A 25,733-nucleotide genomic window follows, 5' to 3' on the forward strand; every position below is an offset into this window, starting at 1 on the left:
GGAGAGAGAGAGAGACAGGAAGAGAGAGTGAGGGGGAAGGAGAGAGAGAGGGGGGAGAGAGAGTGAGGAGGGACAGAGAGAGGTGCAGGGAGACAGAGACAGGGAGAGGGAGGGGGTTGAGATAGTAAACAGCTTTCCTCTTTGGCTTCCGCTCTCCAAAATTTGAACTTATTTAGAATCCCTTGGGTGTCATGGTCACTATCCATAACCTTCCCTTCACAGTTCCATTTTATGCTCCATTAAATTGCCTTTGTGAATCTTTCCTTGATGTGTATGTCCTTGACACACTGTACCCCCACCAATCTGAATCAGTCTTAAGTCCCTGCACATTTGCTGCTCCCACATCACCAAATTGTTTGATTTGATTTGATTTTACTTGTGTCACATGTATCAAGATACAGTGAAAGGTATTGTTTTGTGTGCAATACAGGCAAATAATACCTTGGCATCTTTCTCCTCCATTCCATCATTGGTGGCCATCCCTTACCTCATTTATCCTTACCGACTGACCGCTCCATACCCATCACCCCCATCGATCCCCTCATCTCCAATAGCCTCCCTGAAAGCTTTCTCCTTCACTTCAGTCCCTCTACATAAAATTTAACACAGTTCAGAATCTCGCTTTATGCAAGGAATGTTACCGCGATACTATACACTTTGTCAGAATGAATCATGTGAATGCTCAGTAAAGATGAACAAATGTCAGTGTGAGCATGTTTGATCAAGACAACATGAGTCATTAGGGCAAGCATTAGATAATGGGAGCTGGAAGTCTCACTCTCACATTCTGTTTACTCCAAGTTCAGAAGGAATAAAAGTCAAAGGGGTCTGTTGTAGATTTTTAAAATGTTAGGTTTTAAGTATTTTTTACTTACAGCTGTCTCTAGAGGAAACACTACAATTAACAAAATGAGACATGTTACAAATGGTTGACCGCAATCCCACCAGCAGTTCCATTTCAAGAGTGAAACAAGAAATGCCATACTTGTCTGGAACGAGTCTGCTTCCCAACACTCTCACTAAAGGACAATCTGTACTCTTAGGAGACCAGATGAGGGGGTGGCACAAGTTACCACTTCAAAAAAGAAACCGCTGTCATAAAACCAACAGTAAGGATTAAAGCTTGGAAATTCCCTTAAAAATGCAAACATTAGGTCTCGAGGGTAAAGTCCAGCAAGTGACTCACAGGAAATCTACATTCCGTTACAGGCTATTGCCACTCACTCAGTCAACAGAGCAAAGGTTTTGCAAAATTACTCCCTGCACCTAAATTTAAGTCAGGTGCACTCATATCTTACATACCACACCACAAATCCTAGACCTACTGCACGACAATCCCAGCACCAAAGGAATCCATCATATTGCTCACAACATTCAATTATCTCTAGCTTTGTTTATTCTTTAGGACTCTCTGGCCTCTTGCTGCCTATATATTTGCCAGCTTTAAAGGTATCAATCAACACTGTTCCATCTGAGAGTCCCTTCCACTGATGTACAACGCCAGAAACAAATCCTTCCAGTCCCAAATTGTCTATTTTCAAACTGGACCACCTAATGCACAAGAGATAATGGGAACTGCAGATGCTGGAGAATCCAAGACAACAAAATGTGAGGCTGGATGAACACAGCAGGCCAAGCAGCATCTCAGGAGCACAAAAGCTGACGTTTCGGGCCTAGACCCTTCATCAGAGAGGGGGATGGGGTGAGGGTTCTGGAATAAATAGGGAGAGGGGGGAGGCGGACTGAAGATGGAGAGAAAAGAAGATAGGTGGAGAGAGTATAGGTTGGGAGGTAGGGAGGGGATAGGTCAGTCCAGGGAAGACGGACAGGTCAAGGAGGTGGAATGAGGTTAGTAGGTAGATGGGGGTGCGGCTTGGGGTGGGAGGAAGGGATGGGTGAGAAGAAGAACAGGTTAGGGAGGCGGAGACAGGTTGGACTGGTTTTGGGATGCAGTGGGTGGAGGGGAAGAGCTGGGCTGGTTGTGTGGTGCAGTGGGGGGAGGGGACAAACTGGGCTGGTTTAGGGATGCAGTTGGGGAAGGGGAGATTGTGAAACTGGTGAAGTCCACATTGATACCATTAGGCTGCAGGGTTCCCAGGCGGAATATGAGTTGCTGTTCCTGCAACCTTCGGGTGGCATCATTGTGGCACTGCAGGAGGCCCATGATGGACATGTCATCTAAAGAATGGGAGGGGGAGTGGAAATGGTTTGCGACTGGGAGGTGCAGTAGTTTGTTGCGAACTGAGCGGAGGTGTTCTGCAAAGCGGTCTCCAAGCCTCCGCTTGGTTTCCCCAATGTAGAGGAAGGCACACCAGGTACAGTGGATGCAGTATACCACATTGGCAGATGTGCAGGTGAACCTCTGCTTAATGTGGAATGTCATCTTGGGGCCTGGGATAGGGGTGAGGGGGGAGGTGTGGGGGCAAGTGTAGCATTTCCTGCGGTTGCAGGGGAAGGTGCCGGGTGTGGTGGGGTTGGAGGGCAGTGTGGAGCGAACAAGGGAGTCACGGAGAGAGTGGTCTCTCCGGAAAGCAGACAGGGGCGGGGATGGAAAAATGTCTTGGGTGGTGGGGTCGGATTGTAGATGGCGCAAGTGTCGGAGGATGATGCGTTGTATCCGGAGGTTGGTAGGGTGGTGTGTGAGAACGAGGGGGATCCTCTTTGGGCGGTTGTGGCAGGGGCGGGGTGTGAGGCACGTGTTGCGGGAAATACGGGAGACGCGGTCGAGGGCGTTCTCGATCACTGTGGGGGGAAAGTTGCGATCTTTGAAGAACTTGGACATCCTGGATGTGCGGGAGTGGAATGTCTTGTCGTGGGAGCAGATGCGGCGGAGGCGGAGGAATTGGGAATAGGGGATGGAATTTTTGCAGGAGGGTGGGTGGGAGGAGGTGTATTCTAGGTAGCTGTGGGAGTCGGTGGGCTTGAAATGGACATCAGTTACAAGCTGGTTGCCTGAGATGGAGACTGAGAGGTCCAGGAAGGTGAGGGATGTGCTGGAGATGGCCCAGGTGAACTGAAGGTTGGGGTGGAAGGTGTTGGTGAAGTGGATGAACTGTTCGAGCTCCTCTGGGGAGCAAGAGGCGGCGCCGATACAGTCATCAATGTACCGGAGGAAGAGGTGGGGTTTGGGGCCTGTGTAGGTGCGGAAGAGGGACTGTTCCATGTGACCTACAAAGAGGCAGGCATAGCTGGGGCCCATGCGGGTGCCCATGGCCACCCCCTTAGTCTGTAGGAAGTGGGACGAGTCAAAAGAGAAGTTGTTGAGGGTGAGGACGAGTTCGGCTAGGCAGATGGGGGTGTCGGTGGAGGGGGACTGGTCGGGCCTGCGGGACAGGAAGAAGCGGTGGGCCTTGAGGCCATCTGCATGCGGAATGCAGGTGTATAGGGACTGGACGTCCATGGTGAAGATGAGGTGTTGGGGGCCAGGGAATTGGAAGTCCTGGAGGAGGTGGAGGGCATGGGTGGTGTCACGGACGTAGGTGAGGAGTTCCTGGACCAAAGGGGAGAAAATGGAGTCCAGATAGGTGGAGATGAGTTCGGTGGGGCAGGAGCAGGCTGAGACGATTGGTCGACCAGGGCAGGCAGGTTTGTGGATTTTGGGAATGAGATAGAAACGGGCCGTGCGGGGTTGGGGAACAATGAGGTTGGAGGCTGTGGGTGGGAGGCCCCCTGAGGTGATGAGGTCATGAATGGTGTTGGCGATGATGGTTTGGTGCTCGGGTGTGGGGTCATGATCGAGGAGGCGGTAGGAGGTGGTGTCGGAGAGTTGGTGTCTGGCCTCGGCGATGTAGTGGTCAGTGCGCCATACTACCACTGCGCCTCCCTTGTCTGCAGGTTTGATGGTGAGGTTGGGGTTGGAGCGGAGGGAGCGGAGGGCTGCCCGTTCTGAGGGGGAGAGGTTGGAGTGGGTGAGAGGGGTGGAGAGGTTCAGGCGGTTAATGTCTCGACGGCAGTTGGAGATGAAGAGGTCGAGGGAGGGTAGGAGGCCTGGGGGTGGTGTCCAGGAGGAGGACTTGTGTTGGAAGCGGGTGAAGGGGTCAGTGGAGGGAGGGTTAAGCTCCCGGTTGAAGAAGTAGGCATGGAGGCGAAGGCGGCAGAAAAACTGCTCGATGTCCAATCGTGACATCGAACAGAGGAGCTCGAACAGTTCATCCACTTCACCAACACCTTCCACCCCAACCTTCAGTTCACCTGGGCCATCTCCAGCACATCCCTCACCTTCCTGGATCTCTCAGTCTCCATCTCAGGCAACCAGCTTGTAACTGATGTCCATTTCAAGCCCACCGACTCCCACAGCTACCTAGAATACACCTCCTCACCCCCACCCTCCTGCAAAAATTCCATCCCCTATTCCCAATTCCTCCACCTCCGCCGCATCTGCTCCCACGACAAGACATTCCACTCCCGCACATCCCAGATGTCCAAGTTCTTCAAAGATGGCAACTTTCCCCCCACAGTGATTGAGAACGCCCTAGACCATGTCTCCCGCATTTCCCGCAACACATCCCTCACGCCCCGCCCCTGCAACAACCGCCCAAAGAGGATCCCCCTCGTTCTCACACACCACCCCACCAACCTCCGGGTACAACGCATCATCCTCCGACACTTCCGCCATTTACAATCCGACCCCACCACCCAAGACATTTTTCTATCCCCACCCCTGTCTGCTTTCCGGAAAGACCACTCTCTCCGTGACTCCCTTGTTCGCTCCACACTGCCCTCCAACCCCACCACACCTGGCACCTTCCCCTGCAACAGCAGGAAGTGCTAAACTTGCCCCCACACCTCCCCTCTGACCCCTATCCCAGGCCCCAAGATGACATTCCACATTAAGCAGAGGTTCACCTGCACATCTGCCAATGTGGTATACTGCATCCACTGTACCCGGTATGGCTTCCTCTACATTGGGGAAACCAATTCTTTAGATGACATGTCCATCATGGGCCTCCTGCAGTGCCACAATGATGCCACCCGAAGGTTGCAGGAACAGCAACTCATATTCCGCTTGGGAACCCTGCAGCCCAATGGTATCAATGTGGACTTCACCAGTTTCAAAATCTCCCCTTCCCCTACTGCATCCCTAAACCAGCCTAGTTCGTCCCCTCCCCCCACTGCACCACACAACCAGCCCAGCTCTTCCCCCCCACCCACTGCATCCCAAAACCAGTCCAACCTGTCTCTGCCTCCCTAACCGGTTCTTCCTCTCACCCATCCCTTCCTCCCACCCCAAGCCGCACCCCCATCTACCTACTAACCTCATCCCACCTCCTTGACCTGTCCGTCTTCCCTGGACTGACCTATCCCCTCCCTACCTCCCCACCTACACTCTCTCCACCTATCTTCTTTACTCTCCATCTTCGGTCCGCCTCCCCCTCTCTCCCTATTTATTCCACTTCCCTCTCCCCATCCCCCTCTCTGGTGAAGGGTCTAGGCCCGAAACGTCAGCTTTTGTGCTCCTGAGATGCTGCTTGGCCTGCTGTGTTCATCCAGCCTCACATTTTGTTGTCACCTAATGCACAATTTCTGCACTCACAGATTACCAATTGCAGAAGCACAGTCAACATCACCTCTGCCTGACTGCACTGTATCATTGCATCCAGCTGGTTGGCCTGAGAAGGGATCAGCACAGCAATTAACAGAGTCCAAGTCTGGTCCTGTCACAGTGAAGTGGATGGATAGCCCTCAGTCCCCAAGTCAGACAGGTAGTTCTTAGACACACCTTACAGACATAGTGGTAATGCGAACAGCTGCAAGCAAAGGTAGGAAAATCTTCTAGGACTTGGACACTTTGACAATGGGCAAGGCCTAAGTGACAGTTACATCAGGGTGGGAAAATAATCCTGGACATCATAAGACAAGGAGCAGAAGTTGGCCATTCGGCCCATCAAGTCTGCTTCACCATTTAGAGGCACAAGAGCTATAGAGTTGTACAGCATGGAAACAGACCTCTTGGTCCAACAGGTCCATGCTGACAAGATATCCTAAATTAATCTAGCCCCATGTGCCAGCATTTGGCCCATATCCCTCTAAACCTTTCCCAGTCATGTACTCATCTGAATGCCTTTTAAATGTTGTAATCATACCTGACTCCACCACTTCCTCTGGCAACTCATTCCATACACTTACCACCCTCTGTGTGAAAAAGTTGCCCCTTAGGTCCCTTTTAAATCTTTCCTCCCTTGCCTTAAACCAAGCCCTTCAGTTTTGGAATTCCCTACCCTGTGTAAAAGACCTTGTCTATTCACCCTATCCATGTCCCTTATGATTTATAAACCTCTATAACATCACCCCTCAGCCTCCAACGCTCCAGGGAAAATAACCCCAGCCTAATGAGATCATGGCTGATCTGGTAATCCTCAGTTTTATTTTCTGCCTCTTTATATTTTGGTCATCTTGTCGTGGTTTTTAAAACTTTCCCAAACTGCTGTCTTACAATCTTTGTGATGTTGCAATTTTTTCTTTCAATTTGATACAATCCTTAACTTAACTTGTTAACCATGCTCAGTTTATACTATTTCTACATTCCTTCTTCCTCACAGAGATGTGTCTTTGTTAGGAGCAATGAGTTTTTTTCTGCCACTGATCATCAACCACCTTTTCTGCTAAACTCCTTTCCCACACACTAGGATTAAACAACAATTTGAAAACTTTTGGAACTTCCCATCTGGAAATTTGAAATGATTCTTGTGCCTGAACTGGGCTGCACCACAGGGCTTGTGGGGAACGATTCCAAGCTATTTCAGAAATTCTCATCTTCCGTTTCTTTACTTTATCCACTACCAGTTTCTTTTGTACCAGGAAACCTTTCACCATTTAAACTCTCCTGTCCTCTAATGCAGACTTTCCCTTTTGTCCTTCCTCCTACTCCCCTTCCTCTGTTTATGTTTTCAAGACAGGTTGATACCATCTGCAGTATTTTTCATTTGTCCAAAGCACCGACAAATTTTCTACCATATGTTTGTCTGGATTTAAGTGTGGATACAAGAATTGAGAAGACTTCCTGAGAAACTGGTGGATTTGGGTATAATTACAATGTTTAAAAGACGTTTGGATCGTTACATGAGTATGAAACATTTAGAGAGATGTGGACCAGGAGCAGGCAGGTGGGACTAGATTATTTTGAGATTATATCGAGCATGAACTGGTTCATCCGAGGAGTCTGTTTCCATGCTGCATGACTCAATGACAATGCGCTAAATAGCAATCCTGTAGGAATGATGTTGTTGAATTTAAAAGGGTTCAGAAAAGTTTTACAAGGATGTTGCCAGGGTTGGCAGGTTTGAGTGTCAGGAGAGGCTAAATAGGCTGACCTATTTTCCCTGGAGTGCCAGAGGATGAGGGGTACACTTTAGAGAAGTTATAAAATCATGAGGGGCATGGATAGGGTGAATAGCCAAGGAATATTTCCCAGGGTAGGGAAGTCCAAAACTCGGGGGCATTGTTTTAAGGTGAGGGTGAGAAAGATTTAAAAGGGACCTGAGGGGCAACTTTTTCACACAGAGGGTGGTGCATGTATAAATCAAGCTGCCAGTGGAAGTGGTGGAGGCTGACACAATTACAACATTTAAAAGATCTCTGGTTGGGTACATGAATAGGAAGGGTTGAGAGGGATATGGGCCAAATGTTGACAAATGGGACTAGGCTAATTTAGGATATCTGGTCGGCATGGATGAAGGCTGAAGGGTCTGGTTCTGTTCTTTACAACTCAATGACTATTACTCTACCTAGTCCCACTCCCTCATCACTTCTGTGACCTTGCTCTAAGTTTAGTCATGTCCATGTCAGCTCCTGAATGTGATAAGAATACAACGTTCAGCCAGGGACTAGACAGAGCAACAAGGATCGCTCCCAACAAATCAACAGAGGGAGGTCAGTCACGGTAGCATAGTGAATACAAAACATACCCTCCCTGACCCTTAAAGCGATCGCACATAAAACTCAAACTCTGTAGAAGTCACAACTTACTGGAAACTGGAGTGAACTCCAAAGCTGAGCTGTTGCTGATCTTTGTCATGTCTATTTCCACCCTGTGATATTCATAAATCATTCTTCTTTGACCATCTGAAAATAAAAACACAATGTAATATTATGCGAGCATTGGCCGACAGACTGCAAGAAATTTAATCAGAAACGCACATCTCTGTATCCACTACAGTGCCTCACAGTGTGTGTACTGGGTGTCAGTTAGTTCAGTTGGCTGGCTAGCTGGTTTAAGATGTATGGTGATGTTACTGGGTGGGGCACTGGCTACTATGGACTCACATTTTCCCCTCACCTGAGATGAGCCTCACATTTGACTGCAATCAGTTGTCTCTCTCCCTCTCTTTATGGCGACTTTACCTTTATTTTGTATACACCCTGTTTGAGCCAACAAGATTTGTGTCTGTAATGTAAATCCATACATCTTTTATTCTATACCTAAAACATCCAATAAATCAGGCTCTATAAATCTGCTTTAGGCATTTATTATTTTACATATAAACAATTTAAATTTTTTAATTAGATTTTAGCTTGAAGCTGCCTCCCAGACATCTGATTTCTATTTTCAAATTCAACACTGTTCTGCAATAGCCCACTGAGTACTCGAGTAATGTTCATTGTACATTTTATTACATTACTGCATCATATGCTAGCTTTGATGGGCAATGCTCGCTTCAAAATCTCTATCCTTCTGTTTAGTTTCTGATTTTAATGTAATTACAGTTTACAAAAAATGTTTCTTATTGTTAAGTGCAGTCACTGTAAATTAATTTTTAAAAATTCATTGATCAATGGTCTCTATCTAGCTTCCTAAAGCAGTTTCAAAACTGTGGTTTTTAGTACTTTAAAAATAGCTTGCTCCTGGATGCTAAAAATTAGATACCACAGCTCTGTTTTGAAGGAAAGCTAGAAAGAGAGTACTTTCTGTTGTCCAGTCAATATTTATTGTTGAACTAGCTTTAATAAAACACTGGTCAGTATCACATTTGTTTTGAAGCTTGTGTCAACACAAATTGGCTGCCATGCTTCCCCCATTACAACAGGGGCACCAGAAACATCAAATCCCTCTACCACCAACAGTCAATAGCAAGCTCAATACTGTGTATCTGCTACAATGGTACAAATTAACCAAAGATCTTCAGGCAGCCCCTTTCAAACACACAGTCAGTTCCACCTAGAAGGACTAAGGTTGGATAAACATGGGAACACCACCCCCTGCAAGTTCCCCTCCAAGCCGCTCACTATCCTGACTTGGAAATATATTGCCGTACCTTCACTGTAGTTCGGTCAAAATTCTGTAGCTCCCTCCCCAACCACATTGTGGATCTACCTGTGGGTGGTACCATGGCCAGGTGGTTAGCACTGCAGCCTCATAGCACAAGGGACCCAGGTCTGATTTCAGCCTCAGGAGAGTGTCTGTGTGGAGTTTGCACATTCTCCCCGTGTCTGCATGGGTTTCCTCTGGATGTACCAGTTTTCTCCCACAGTCAAAAGAAGAGCAGGTTAGATGGATTGGCCATGGGAAATGCAGAGTTACAGGAATAGGGTAGGGCGTTGGATCTGGGTGGGATGGTCTTCGGAGGGGTGGTGTAGACTCGACGGGCCTGTAGGGGTCAAGGGGGTAGGTCACCACCACCTTCTTAAAGGGAATGAGGGAAAGGCAATAAATGCTGGCTGAGCCAGAGACACTCGCACCCCAAGAGGGAATTAAACAAAAACCTTCAAAAGAATTTAAGATATAAAATATTTTGGAACTATCTTGTGTTGCAAAAGATGTCATATAATTGAAACTAAAATGTGAGGCTGGATGAACACAGCAGGCCAAGCAGCATCTCAGGAGCACAAAAGCTGACGTTTCAGGCCCGAAACGTCAGCTTTTGTGCTCCTGAGATGCTGCTGGGCCTGCTGTGTTCATCCAGCCTCACATTTTATTATCTTGGAATCTCCAGCATCTGCAGTTCCCATTATCTCTGATATAATTGAAACTTCTTCCTTTTATGCTGATGGTGAGTGATCATTAATAGGGTGGATTTTCATACTTATTCAAAATCTCCTGATCTCCCCAGTGAATACTTACACTAGGTTTTATTTCCTAATATTATCCTGAGTAATGAGTACTGTGAAATTTGGCTGCGACAGTGAATTTGAAGATAGAAATGTGTAGATTCAAGGGTTAACGTTAACTATATAGATAGCAGAAGTATGTCAGTGACGGCATGATAGATCACATGATGACAGACAGACTCTGAAGAGAAACGCACCAAGCTGGTGCTAAGTTTGAAGTGTATATAGTGTAGCATAGTGACGTATAGTTTAACATGAATAAACAGTTATACTGAAATGACCTTTGTCTTCAGCAGCCTCTCTGCAGTTGTATCAGGCACCCGAGCTCCTCCAGGATCATCCACACAATAGCAGAAATTGCAGTCTTTCAACATTTAATGAGGAACTAAGACAGATGGACAAGGATCTTGAGGTGAACATGTATATTGAGTCTCATCATGATATCTGGTGATGTGTAAAGAATATGAGTGAAGCATCTCAGTTCAATGAGTGCCAGAATTATTCACTGGCAAAAGATAAAATAATGATGAAAATAATTGTTATACCCGATGTCAATCAATACTTCATAATCACATTATAATGAACGTAATTTACTTGTTATGTTTCAAGTCCTTACTGTGGAAATTAAGTGTCTGGGGAAGTAAAACAGCATTTGCTGCTGATTCATTTCCTGGTTGATGCTTCGGCTGGACAACTGCAAGTAGAAGGACAGAACTAATAGCTTTCTTTTCAATGCTTGATACAATACCAGCTCGTAAGAAGGGAGTACTTGCTTTTTCCACACTTTGGGCTTTGACATGTGTTTAGTGCCCATTATATAGCTAGGCAGATACAGAAGTAGGCTGTTTCACTCATCAAGCCTACTCCACCATTCAATATGACCTTACAGCTGATTATCCACTTCAATACCTTTCTCCCCATGCTAACCCCAGAATTTCCCCATGTTTCTTTATATCATGGACATGTTTATAAAGGTCAATCTATAGAGGAATAGAATCATAAAGACATATAACATGGAAACGACCCTTTAGTTCCACTCATCCATGCCAACCAGATATCCTAAATTGATCTAGTCCCATTGGACAGCATTTGGCCCACATCTCTCCAAACCCCTCCTATTCATGTACCCATCCAGATGTCTTTTAAATGTTATAATACTACCAGCATCCACCACTTCCTCATTCCATACATGCACCACCGTCTGCGTGGAAAAGTTGCCCCTTAGGTCCCTTTTAGAGCTTTCCTCGCTCAATTCAACCTATGCCCCCTTGTTTTGAATTCTGCTACTCTGGGGAAAAGACCTTGGCTATTCACTATATCCATGCCCCTCATGATTTTAGAAACCTCTAAAAGGTCACCCCTCAGCTTTAGACACTCCAGGGAAAATAATCCCAGCCTATTCGACCTCTCCCTTTGGCTCAAGCCTTCCAAACCCTGACAGCCTCCTTGTAAATTTCTTCTGAGCCCTTTTAATTTTTACAACATCTTTCCTTTAGCAGGGAAACCAGAATTGAATACAATATTCCAAATGTGGCCTCACAACATCCTGTACAGCCACAACATGACCTCCCTTATGTGGAATGTACTGGCCAATAAAGACGTACATTTCCAAGCACCTTCTTCACTATCCTATCTACTTGCAACTCCACTTTCAAGGAACTATGAACCTATACTCCAAGGTGTCTTTGCTTGGCAGCACTCCCCAAGGCCTTACCATTAAGTGTATAAGTTCTGCCCTGATTTGCCTTTCCAAAATGCAGCACCTCACATTAATCTAAGCTAAACTCCACCTGCCACTCCTCAGCCCGTTGGCCCATCTGATCAAGATCCCGCTGTACTCTGAGGTAACCTTCTTCACTGTCCACTCTACCTCCAATTTTGGTGTCATCTGCAAACTTACTAACCCTACCGCCTAGTTCACATCCAAATCATTTGTATAAATGACAAAAAGCAGTGGACCCAGCACTGATCCTTACAACACATCACTGATCACAGGCCTTCAGTCAGTCTTAAACATTCGCAATGCTTGAGTTTCCACAAATCTCTGGGTTAATGAATTCCAAAGATTCACAATCCTCTGGGTAAAAGAGTTAATCCAATTTTGCTCATAAGTGGCATCCCCCTTATTTTTAAATAGTGCTCCCTGGTTCTAGACTCCCCACCCAGGGAAAACATCTGACCTGCATCCACCCGGTCCACCCCCTTAAGTATTTTGCATGTTTATGTGTGATCACCTCCCAATCTTTGAAACTTGAGACAGTACAGACCCAAATTCCCCAAACTCTTCAGAAGACAGTCCCTCCATCCTAGGGATAAGTCTGGAGAACCTTTGTGACACTCCCTCTATGGTAATGCTATCCTTCCTAAAGTAAAGGAACAAATTGCACACAATATTCTAGGTATGGTTTAACCAAAGTTCTACACAACTTAAGGAAGATTTTATTTAGTGTTGGCAAAACAAAAGAACTGATCATTGACTTCGAGAAGAAAGGAAGAGGACACTCCCCCATCTACATCAATGGAGCTGAGTTGGACAGGGTTGACAGCATCAAGTTCCTAGGAGTGACATTCACCAAAAGTCTCTCCTGGGCTCCCCACATAAATGTGACAGTAAAGAAGGAACAACAATACCTCTTCTTCCTCAGATGGCTCAGGAAATTTGGCATGTCGATAAGGACCCTCACCAACTTCCACAGATGCAACATTGAAATCATACTGTATGGTGCATAACAGCCTGGTACGGCAACTGCTCTGCCCAGGACCCTAAGAAACTACAGAATGTCGTGTGCACATCCCAGACCATCACGGAAGCCAACCTCCCACCCATGGACTCTGTTTACACTCTTGTTGCTACAGAATGGCTACCAACATCATTGAGGACCCCTCCCAACCCCATAATGTTCTCTTCCAACCTCTTCCATCAGGCAGAAGATACAGAACACACACACGCCAACTGGTTCAAGAACAGCTTCTTGCCTGCTGTCATTAGACTACTAAACGGGCCTCTCTAACTTCAAATAATGTTGATCTTGCTCATTTTGATCATGCTTTGAGCACCTCCTGTGCAGCTATAACATCGTAAACCTCGCTCTGTCTAAGCACCCTATGATCTGTATGCCCTTGTTTGCTATGATCTGCCTGTACTGCTCACACAACAAAGCTTTTCACTGTACTTAGGTGCATGTGATTACAATGGATCAAATCAAAATCAAGTCTATGCCTGCACTCCTATTATCTTGCAATAAAGGTTAACGTACAATTAGCTTCCTGAACTGCTAGCTGCATTGGCACATTAGCTTTCAGTTACTTATTGAAGAGGATACCTAGATCCCTTCATACATCTACATTTTCCAACCTCTTGCCATTTAAGAAAACCTGTGCACGTCTGTTCTTCCTACAAACGTGGATAACCTTTAAATTCTACTACATTATGTTCCATTTTCTTTCCCCTCGATTAGCCTGCCCAAATCCTTGTAAAGATGCTATAGAGGCCTCCTGGTAACTAAAACACAGATAGATTGCTAACTTGACCAAACAGCAAGGGTTGTTGGGTATATCGACCAAGTAAAACTCTGAAGACACAAAACCTAGACACCAGACACAGTGCAAACACAGCACCCTGGTATTAATGACATCAGCATAATGTAAAAGCGTGGACACACATATCCCAACAACTTATCTACTAAAAGGTGGAGGGCCCAGACAGAAAGGCGCCGGGTCATGCTGCACAAAGAAACTAACAGTGGCATCCAAATAATTGACAATGCTTCAAACTACCAAGTGAGACTCCCTGACTGGCCAGAAATATAGAAAACTCCAGAAAATCATCCAAAAAGATATAAAAACAGGATTCATCTGCAGACAGATCTCCTGAATCTTCTGCAGGCCTTCCAAGGAGACCAACCTGGCAAGAGGCAGAGACCAGCTGACTATCCAGGCCGAGAGAGAGAGAGAAAGGGCCAGAGAGAGAGGAAGCAGCTTAACAGACCCAGAGACAAAGCCAGAGACAGACAGAGAGAGAGAGCAACAGCACAAATCTACAAAGAAAATATTGTAAGCTTAAGGGGCTAAAGAAGATCAGAGATAGTATGTTTAGTAATAAAGGTTATTGTAACTTGTTTCCTGACAAAGTTGGGACTGTTTTGCATTGGTACTGGCTTGTGTTTGTAATAGTTGGACGACCGCAGTATTGTGGGACACCTGAGTAAATTCATTCATAACATTCTGATCAGAGTTGTCTAACTTGTTTAAGAAGGAATGAGACAACAATGCGAGACATTTTCCGTTTAGCACACACTCCTGCCTTGCTCTGTGTCATCTTTTGACTTGGAAACAGTACATTTGGTTGCCACATCTAATTTAAAAAAAAATCTATTTTTCCTAATCAGCCTGTGAGGGGATTTTATTCCACACCGCTGGAGCAGGTGGGACTGGAACCAGGCCTCCTGGTCTAGGGGTACAGATGTTACCACTGCATTGCCAGGAGGGCCCTTTTGATTGTTACATTTTTTTTTTGTTTCTAATCACACTGTTCAGAGATGTTACAGCACTTGTCTGGAGCATGTGGGGCTTGAACCTGGGCCTCCTGGTCCAGGGATATGGACACTACCTCTGCAACATAACAGGGCTGTATGGTTGCTACATCTCCATTACCTCCTGCCCCACAAGCTTTAATTTTGCTAACCGAGTTGTACTAGCAAATTGGGTGTTGTGTCCAAACTGTCAGCTGATTGTTCTAAGAAATTATAATTGGTGCATTCTCCACGTCAACCCCTTTACCAATCAGAGTCCAAATATTAGTCAATCAGCACTCTCCTCTCCTGCGATAGGGATGTCGGTTTTCTCCTTGAATTAGTAATTTTTGCAAAGTGCCCTGATGAGTACAAGATGAAAAGTTTTGACAAGAATGAATAAATTGTCCCAATCTCATTCTAGGAATTGGTGATAATGGCTCTCTGATGAAGGGCCTAGGCCCGAAAGGTCAGCTTTTGTGCTCCTGAGATGCTGCTTGGCCTGCTGTGTTCATCCAGCTTCACACTTTGTTCTCTCATTCTAGGAATTCACTGGTTTTACTCTGTCAGCTGCTTGGCTTCTCCCAGTCAAGGTGATAAATCAAGTCTATTATTCTAGTCACTTTGCCTTGCTGCAAAATTTTTGATCTCTACAAGCTTACAGCTACACCCTCCAAACATCTCAACAATCAGGAACTCTGATGGTGAATACTTAAGTCTTGAATCTTTTGTTATTCTTTCACTTCAGCCATCATGATTCCATTGCTTAGGGATAGTAGGAACTGCCAATGCTGGAGTCTGAGATAACAAGGCATGGAGCTGGATGAATGTAGCAGGCCAGGCAGCATCAGAGGAGCAGAAAAGCCAACGCTTTGGGTCTCGACCTTTCTTCAGAGTATCCAGCTCCACTCCCTGTTATCTATAGTTCCATTGCTTGCCTGATGGCCTCCCTGAAACTTCTTTGACGTACTGTTATAATTGTGTCATTTTTTGATTACTTTTTTCATTGAAGAGATGTAGACATACAGAGTCCTAGAGATGTACAGCATGGAAACAGACCCTTTGGTCCAACTTCGCCCATGCTGACGAGATATCCAAATTAACCTAGCCCCATTTGCCAGCATTTGGCCCATATCCCGCTAAACCCTTCCTACTCGTTTACCCATCCATAGTACTTGTACCAGCCTCCACCTCTCCCTTTGGCAGTTCATTCCATACATGCACCACCCTCTGTGTGAAAAAGTTGCCCCTTAGATTCCTTTTAAATCTTTCCCCTCTCACTTTAAATGCTTGGAAAGGCAACAATTATTGCTCATCCCTAACTTCCATCCTTTCTGAATTTCAATGTTAGCAAGGATCCTGTATCCTGGAATATTAATTTCCCAATTTAGGTTTAAATGCTCAGCAGGTGAAAGTGATAGCTAATATATCAAACTGCACAGCTGTCAGGGGTAGTCATTAAAACAAGTAAAAGGATTAGCTCACAGTCATTTGTGTTTTTACATTTTCGCTTTTAATGTAATTGAAGAATTAAGCATTCATCACAAATCATCAATAGAAACTGACCTGACCCTGCATTTTAGTGAGTAAGTTTAGCAGCTGAGAAATAAAGATTTGTTCTCCAAATTATTTTTGTTTTAGACAGTCAGGAACAGATGTTTCCTGCTAATCTTCTTACATTAGCTGACCTGTTGTCACTAATTTTCTCACCTTTAAATATGCACAGTCTTCGTGCAGCGGGCAGATCTCTTGCCTAGTCAGAATGTTATGCGTTCAAATCCTACTCCAAGGACTTGAAAACATCATCTAGCCTGACACTCCCGCGCAGCAGTGTGAAAGCGTTGGGAGTGCTATAGCTCAAATGAGATGTCAGACCTGAGGGACTACCTACAGGCTTAAGTGATGTAAAACATTTCACTATTTGAATAATATTTTCACCATTTGAACAAAAGTAGGAGTTCTTCCTGGGTCTTGGCAAATACTTATTCCTTAAGTAACAACTCAAAACAGACTGTCTGCTTATTATCACAGCTTAGGGAGTTATCAATATGCAAACCAGTGGCTGAGTTTCTGACATGACATGAGAGACAAACTTCAAAAGTAAGTCATTGTAAAATGCTTTGAGATGCTCTATGGTCTGAAAATATTATACGTAAATGAAAATCTTAGGGCAGTGATCCATGAGCATAAGCACATCTGGTGTAAAAGCTGTGTCTTTTTGTGTTTTGTACCTATAAAAACCATGGGCTGTAATAAGAGAGTGTAAAACCGAGATTTACCAGGATTGATGTATAATTTCACAGGAAGGAGTTTGATATCTACTGTGAATTCTATTTTGTGATTTCCAGCAATGTGCTGACAATCAGGAGCTAAGAAGCTGTTCATAATTGGAGCCAATTGTTGCTCAGTTAACTGAGCAGGTTGGAACTGAAAACAAGTTACAAAGACACTGACTGCATGTGAGAGAGAGGGAGAGAGAGAGAGAGAGAGAGAGAGAGAGACAGAGTGAGCAAGAGAGAGACACACAGAAGAATGTGCAGGTTTTCTCCCTAGCAGAAGCTGCGTGTTCTCTACAGTAAATAAAACTCAGTTTAAACTGGAAGGAAATCTTTCCTACTGTAGTTGCTGTGTGCTGTGACTTTAGAATGGATAAATCAGAGCTATTTTCCAATGATTCAGTTGATTTGTACTTAAAAATCAGAGGAAGTTTCCATAAAATAAAAAAATTGGACACGGTGCCTGGCTAGCCAAAGAATGACCATCTCAAGATCAGAATTGGGACACAAAGTTCACTGAACGAACTTTCTAGTTTTTAACGCCTTCTCCAATAATCTATTTTCCCTATTTGTGTGTATGTGTGTGTGTGTGTGTGTGTGTGTGTGTGTGTGTGTGTGTGTCTGCCTGCGTGTGTGTGTGTCTGCCCGTGTGTGTGTGTGTGTGTGTGTGTGTGTGTGTGTGTGTGTGTGTGTGTGTGTCTGCGTGTGTGTGTGTGTCTGCGTGCGTGTGTGTGCGTGCGTGTGTTTGTACGTAAGGAGGAGTTTATAAGTGGATTAGCAGTCTTATATACTAATAGTTTATAGCTGTTTGGGTATCTACAGTCTAATTGCTTATAATAAATAATAAATTTTGTTTAGTCTGGAAACATGGTCCATGCTTTCTCTCAACCTTAGTTTAAAAGTTGGGCAATTTGGTGTACTATGGATACCGTAAGAACAAACTAACATTTGGCACAATTCTGGAAATAGTGAGAGTCAATTTACAGCATGCTATCTCAGTGAGTCTTAATAGTTGCTGTATGAGCAAAGAGACTATTACACAATATGTATTAATCAAATCGAGTTTTATTGATAAGCTTTTGCTAAGCATCATATATCTGAAATGAGTACAAGATGGTAGTCTCAGTTTGACAAGAATAGATCTACAACACAGATCTGGTCAGAAGTGGCAATAATTAGCCAACTCGAGCCAACAGAATGGCCAGAGTGGAAAATGAAAAAGTTATACACATATGTATTAAAGTTTGTTTCTCTGAGACTGGTACTTGGAGAGAGCAGAAAGAACATTACTCTTTGCTTATTCCTGCACTGGGTTTGCTTAATACTGGACCTGAAGGAGAAAGTTTTTCATAGCCCAACACTGATATGACGACATTCTGACAGGTGCGAGAATTTGCACATAACAGTAAAAAAGGGGAGAAACTAGCAAAATGGAATAATTTGTCAGGTAAGTGCCTGTCACTCTCAAGAAGATTTTCTCAACTCAAACTGACTGATCACAGCACCAAACCTGCAGCTACACACATTTACCACTTGGCAGAACTTCACCAGTTGCCAATCTGCACGGTATTAATTTATTAATAGTTAATTTTCTAAAATAAGACAATTGCTTGTGGAATTTCTAAGTTTTCACCTGGTAAAATTTATCCACTGGTGAATATCTATATACATCCCTACAATACTACAAACAGTAAAACAGGTCTGTGGAAAATTCAGGTTAATTCAAAAAAAATTTGCAAGTGATGCTAGCTCCCTGGATGTCTGTAGTTCACAGGTTTCATTGTATTTCTTATCATCTTACATTGCACACTGAGCAATGTTCTTTCAAAACAAGGCTGGTATATGGCCTAAAAGGAGTTTGGAATGCACTGTGCTGTGCGATAAACATGATGCAAGGGAACTCTGAGGCTAATTTACTTTGTCTAGACTTTTCATAGATGTTACCACAAGAGGTCCATTAACATTTCAGTTCAAGTGTCATACAGCATTTATCTTTTAAGTTAGTCTTAGTCCTCCCTTAGCTTCCCTGAGCATGCTATCTTTAATCGCAATTACATTCACTCTGAACTCATGTTTCCTGTTTCATTCAAAACCACGCTGTGACCTCAATTCTCCTTGTTTTCGCCTTCAAATCCATTACTTTTCCAAATCTTAATGATTAGACTGCAAGTTTTTTTTCATTGTTTTGGAAATCCAAGCAATATTCGCTTGCAATTGTTCCAATCCAATGCTGCCTAACTCAATGTATTTTGACATTATTTTACTCAACTGTCCAAAGTGCACCATCTAAGTACTCAAAATAATGTAAGCCTTATTTCCCACAAAGAGGAGAAACTTTGTCCCATCAGTCTCAACTATCAGTTCCCATTTGTCACAGAGGAGAATGTCTGTTCCTGTGAGAAGGATGCATTCTCTTACTTTTCATTAAGAGTTGAGCTTTACTGTGTATAGGAGGGTGCAAGCAAAGAGGTGACCTTCACCCATATGTTCAGGGGCAACTCACAGTAAATAATCAAGTATTCACTTGGCACAGCATAAGATTAGAGAAGAACACAAGAAGACAAGAAGTAGGAGTTGAAGTAGATCATTTGGCCCATCAAAGCTCTGCAATTCAATGAGATTGTCTCAGATCTTCTTCCTCAGCTCCATTCCCCCACCTACTCCCCATAACTATGAGGCATAAAAAAATGTCTCTCCCAGTCTTGAACATTGGAACATCCTCAGCTCTCTGAGAAAAAGAGTCTCAAACACACACAACCTTCAATTGGAGAAAGTTCTCTTCATCTCAGTCCTAACCGATTGATCTTGCGTCCTGAGACTGTACCTTTTGGGTTTTCAGGAACTTTTGAGATGCACTCAGTCTTGTTGAATGGGAAAACCAGAAAAATAGTTTTCACACTGCAACATTGTACGAAGAGCAATGAGATGAGAATGCAGCTAAAATGATCTGGTATTACTGAGGAGGAATACATACTGGGCAGGGCACTGCAGAGTTATCCTAACTCTGACCTGGCTGGTTCGCTGCGGTCTTTGATGCCCCACTGAGCAGTGACCTGTTTAACATCATGTCTGGAAGACTACCTCATCCAGAAGGCTGTGTTCAGTTTTGGGGAGCACATCTCAATGGGGAGAACAGGGAGCCTGTCAGTCTACTCTAGGGAGTTAGTGTGGGAGGGGGAGGGTTGGGGGGAGATGGATGGTGCTGGGAGGTTTATTCTTCTGGAGCATTTCCAGCCTCATGTCTTATGACACTGTGTGCATGGACGGTTTTGTACTGCTCTGTACCCCATACACTACTGCATTACGGCTGCTGGATACCACACCATTGGCTTCTTGCATTTTAATGCTAGACTGAAAAGACAGTAACAGAAGGCAAGGATTAGGCTTCATTCCAGGTGATTCAGTTGTGTGCTTCTAACATTTACACATAACAGTACTGTTAATTGGCTGAAATTGTAAAAAATGAGCACTTGCTTTTGTGTATTTGAATATCAAGAGGAAAAAAACATTAAAACGTTAAACAGCCCAGCAAAAGATTTTCAACTTTAGGCTCAATAGATCAAATGATTTCCTTCTGTGCTGCTCTAATCCAACACCAGCAAATGGTTTGGAGTCAAACTACGGTTTTTGTTTGGCTACAAAGTGCTCAGTGATTAGAACTTGAAATTTGCTGAATGTCTTAATTTAAGAGAAGAACATTCTGATCTTTGGCACTGGGTCACTGAAGCTGAATCTCTTTAGCATTCTGATGATTTAAACATTAGGTTCAAGGGAAATGAGCTAACCCTACCTTCCTCAATAGCATCATCCAAACCCACAAACTCTAATGCCTAGAAGGACAATGGCAGCGGGCTTAAAGAATCACGCCACCTCCAAATTCTCCTCTAAACCCCTGACTTGGAAATATAGTGTCATCCCTCATTATTGCTGGAGGAAAATATTGGAACGCCCTTCCTAATAGCACTATGGCTATATCCACACCACATGGAATGCAGCAGTTCAACAAGGCAATTTAATGCCACATTCTCAAGGGCAATTAAGGATGGACAATAAGCACTGTCATTCCCAACAACTGCAATATTCTATAAATAAATAAAAAGAAGCTGATTTTTTTTGATCTCTGCCCATTTATTTTCAAGCCTTGCTTTCTTAAAGGCACTTGCTTAAGATGGGGCTAAGGTTCAATCAGCAGCAATCATCCTCTGGAACCTTACTTGAGTGAAAACTCATGCACTACCCTAATTGTCAACAGGCTACGTGATTGTAAAGACCATTACAACGAGATGTGATTTTATTCGCATCCACAAATTGAACAGCTTTCAGAACACTGTATTGCTGTTAGAAAACTGTTGGAAATGGGCAAATCGCTATGGCTCATCTCAGACCACTCCCTGCTGAGAACTTAAAATTGCCTCACACTTGTTTGAGTAGAGGCCACGTGATACTTACTAGGCAGGAGCCATTGCTGACTTTACTTCTAATTCACCTGCATTTATATAGCAACCTTAGAAAGGTAAACGGTGTTTCACAGGAGCATTATCATACAAAATGTTAGAAGCAGACACTAAACAACATATTTGCATAAGCGAGAGAAGGACATGGGGTTGTTGAGGAAGGGAATTCAAGAGCTTTGGGCAACTGATAGCATAGCCACTAATGTTAGAGTGATTAAGATTGGAGTTATCAAGGGCTGGGGTTAGAGGAGCAGAGATTTCAGACTACTGTTCTGTCGTGGAAGGATATAGAAACTGCACACAGGGATCTGAAAACACAGTGCAGAGGACTCTGTCCTGTAGCTACAGCCCACACAACTGAAGGAATGAAAAACAGTGGGGACCAGCAGTCAAATTGAATTCATGTGGCTGAGTTCCATATTGGCAGGGCATGTCCCAGTTTGGACAGACAGGGTATCCCAGTTGGCAAGTCAAGTCAAAAGTGAATCATCTTAAACCTTATTTAGGGGAAATGTCACAGTCAAACAAATGGAGGCAGAGAAGGCAATCAATGGGCCAGTCCCCATAACAAGACCACAATAACTTAAATGGCGTGGGTGCAGAGAGAGATAGAATTTTTAATTGGAGACTGCCTCCCTGCAGTCACCAATTTTCCTGTATGAAACAGGGCATTAGCAACAGAGGTTGGCGGGAGAGAAAACTTTTGTAATTCCTTGCATTGTAATGGCACCCATGACACCATTTTCAGGTGGGACTTTAATTATAGAATCCTTAGAAGCAGGCCATTCAGCCCATCAAGTTCCCACCAACCTGCCAAAGATCCTCCCAGCATTCCCCATGGCAAATCCACCCAGCCCACACATCCCTGTGGCACTATAGGAAACTTTGCATGGCCAACACTGCAGGCCAGGCAGCATCAGTTGAGCAGGAAAGCTGATGTTTCGGGTCGGGACTCTTCTTCAGAAAAATGAAGGGTCCCAAACCAAAATGTCAACTTTCCTGCTCCGTTCCTTCTGCTCCACACTGTGTTATCTCTGACTCCAGCATCGGCAGCTCTTGCTATCTCTTGGCATGGTCAATGCACTCAACTTCCACATCTTTGTACAAAGGGGTGAAACTGGAACACCTGGAAGAAACCCACATAGGTGCAGGGCAAATGCGCAAATTCCACACAGACAATCACCTGAGGCTGGAATTGAACCCAGGAACCCTACCCCTGTAATGCAACATGGCTACCCATTGAGCCAACACACCTATTTCAGGTTAAAAGCTGTTTAAATATGGAAATCAAAATCTGAGGATATAAACACAATCCTCTCACATTTGGGATAACAAGGTGTAGAGCTGGATGAACACAGCAGGCCAAGCAGCATCAGAGGGGCAGGAAGGCTGATGTTTCGGGCCAAGACCCTTCTTCAGAAATGGGGGACGGGAATGGATTTCTGAAATAAATAGGGAGGGGAGGAGGCGGAAAGAAGATGGATAGAGGAGAAGATGGGTGTTGAGGCGACAGACAGGTCAAGGAGGCAGGGATGAAGCCAGTAAAGGTGAGTGTAGGTGGGGAGGTAGGGAAGAGATAGGTCAGGCCAGGGAGGACGGACAGGTCAAGGGGGCAGGATGAGGTTAGTAGGTTGGAGATAGGGGTGGGGCTTGAGGTGGGAGGAGGGGATAGGTGGGAGGAAGAACAGGTTAAGGAGACGGGGACGCGCTGGCTGGTTTTGGGATGTGATGGGGGGGAGGGGAGATTTTGAAGCTTGTGAAACCCATATTGATACCATTGGGCTGCAGCGTTCCCAAGCGGAATATGAGTTGCTGTTCCTGCAACCTTCGGGTGGCATCATTGTGGCGCTGCAGGAGGCCCAGGATGGACATGTTGTCTAAGGAATGGAAGGGGTGTTGAAATGGTTCACTACTGGGAGGTGCAGTTGTTTAGTGTAAACTGAGCACTGGTATTCTGCAAAGTGGTCCCCAAGCCTCCGTGTGGTTTCCCCGATGTAGAGGAGGCCACAATGGGAACAGCGGATGCAATATACCACATTGACAGATGTGCAGGTAAACATCTGCTTGATGTGGAAAGTCTTTTTGGGGCCTGGGATGGGGTGAGGGAGGAGGTTTGGGTGCAGGTGTAACACTTCCTGCAGTTGCAGGGCAAAGTGCCGGGTGTGTTGGGGCTGGAGGGGAGTGTGGAGTGGACAAGGGACTCACGGAGAGAGTGGTCCCTCTGGAATGCAGATAAAGGTGGGGAGGGAAAAATGTCTTTGGTGGTGGTGTTGGATTGCAGATAGTGGAAGTGTCGGAGGATGACGCATTAGATCCGGAGGGTGGTGGGGTGGTATGTGACGATGAGGGGGATTCTGTTTTGGTTGTTATTGTGGGGACAGGATGTGAGGGATGAGTTGTGGGAAATGTGGGAGACACGGTCGAGGGCATTCTCGACCACTGCGGAGGGAATGTTGTGCTCCTTGAAAAATGAGGACATCTGAGATGTACGGGAGTGGAACGCCTCATCCTGGGAGCAGATGCAGCGGAGGTGAAGGAATAGGGGATGGCATTTTTGCAGGAAGGTGGGTGGGAGGAGGTGTATTCTATATAGCTGTGGGAGTCGGTGGGCTTGAAATGGATATTGGTTTCTAGGTGGTTGCCTGAGATGGAGACAGAGAGGTCCAGGAAGGACAGAGAGGTGTTGGAGATGGTCCAGGTGAACTTAAGGTTGGGGTGGAAGATGTTGGTGAAGTGGATGGACTATTCGAGCTCCTCATGGGAGCACGAGGCATCGCCGATACAGTCATCAATGTAACGGAGGAAGAGGTGGGGTTTCAGGCCAGAGTAGGTACAGAAAAGGGATTGTTCCACGGAACCTACAAAAAGGCAGGCGTAGCTTGGGCCCATGTGGGTACCCATAGCCACCCCTTTGTCTGCAGGAAGTGGGAGGAATCGAAAGAGAAGTTGTTGAGGGTGAGGATGAGTTTGGCGAGGCGGATGAAGGTGTCAGTGGAAGCGCACTGGTCGGGTCTGCGGGACAGGAAGAAGCAGAGGGCCTTTAGACCATCTATGTGGGGAATGCAGGTGTATATAGACTGGACATCCATGGTGAAAATGAAGTGTTGAGGACGGGGAATTGGAAGTTCTGGAGGAGGTGGAGGGCATGAGTGGTGTCATGGACGTAGGTGGGGAGTTCCCAGACCAAGAGGGAGAAAATGGAGTCCAAATAGGTGGAGATAGGTTCGGTGGGGCAGGAACAGGCTGAGACAATGGGGTGACCAGGGAAGTCAGGTTTGTGGATTTTGGGAAAGAGATAGAAGCTGGCGGTGCGGGGTTGGGGAACGATGAAGTTGGAGGCTGTGGGTGAGAGGTCACCTGAAGTGATGAGGTTGTGGATGGTTTGGGAGATGATGGTTTGGTGGTCAGGGGTGGGGTCATGATCCTGGGGCAGTAGGAGGAGGAGTCGGACAGTTGGCACCTGGCCTCGAAGCCTCTCACATTTGGTCTGGATGTGAAATCTTTATAAAGGCACCACTGGTGGCAGCTCCAAAAAAGGGTTAAAAACCATTTCTGTATCTTTTTTGCTTCACTGGGACAGGAGCAATTGGATGTTCTCTTTGCTGTGTACAGGTAGTTCTCCTACAACACGATAATTGCGTTCTTACGTGACCTCACGCTATAGAAAACCACTACAGAAAATCGCATTTTAGGGAAATCGCTACAGAAAATCGTTATACTGTACAGGAGAAAGTTTGCAATATCCAAACAGTATCCACTATTCATCAATTGTGTAACAGCCAATTTGTGTTAACAAAACGCATATTATAGCATAACTCCCTATAAGTGGAATTATTCAATCCATTTTCTTTTCTTATGTGTTGCCTGTGTGCCTACCAGTGTTTATACATAAATAATATATAATTACACATAAAATATAGTAAAGCATTCAACTTCTTTGATCTCAACCGTTTTCACTGACCCACACCCAACAGTGCATTTTGTTGCAAAGGCTATTGGAACCCAAAGGCAGTGAGTTCTCTCTTGTCCAGTGTTACCCAACCTCAACTGGATCCAATCCTCTGGTGGAATGCAACCCACTTGGGACTTTCCCCACATTTCCCCTCAACTCCCAAAACTGTGTCTCGAAGAGTTTCCTGAGCAGGTTGAGATCACTGATGAACTAATTCCTCGTTATAGTGGCAGGGGGTACTGCAAACCAACACAAAATAAATAACAGTAAGAGGTATCTTGAAGCTTGCAAATTTCATAGATAAAATCGTAAAACCCTAAAGTGAATGGTTTTGTTCTGCAGAAGCATTTCAAGCTTCATGTGACCTGTCAGTCTAGTCTGGGTTACTTTGCTCCCTGGCAGCGCTCACAATTTGCAATGGGTCTCGAGCAATAAAAAGCAATAAAAGCTGACTTTAATGCATCTCAAATGTTATGGTCAGACACGGAAAATAAAA

General features: G+C 45.0%; 1 protein-coding gene across 4 annotated transcripts in view; it reads right to left on the minus strand.

Annotated features, from left to right (window-relative positions):
• Positions 1-25,733, minus strand: part of LOC125466320 (plexin domain-containing protein 1-like) — a 432,462-nt gene that overhangs the window by 249,565 nt on the left and 157,164 nt on the right. For all 4 annotated transcript variants that reach the window (XM_059638864.1, XM_048560676.2, XM_048560675.2 and 1 more), the window contains exon 8: positions 7,966-8,061. In XM_059638864.1, coding sequence (XP_059494847.1) covers positions 7,966-8,061 — 96 coding nt within the window. The remainder of the gene's footprint in view (positions 1-7,965; positions 8,062-25,733) is intronic.

This window comes from Stegostoma tigrinum, chromosome 31 (genome assembly GCF_030684315.1).
Source record: "Stegostoma tigrinum isolate sSteTig4 chromosome 31, sSteTig4.hap1, whole genome shotgun sequence".
NCBI classification, from domain to species: Eukaryota; Metazoa; Chordata; class Chondrichthyes; order Orectolobiformes; family Stegostomatidae; genus Stegostoma; species Stegostoma tigrinum.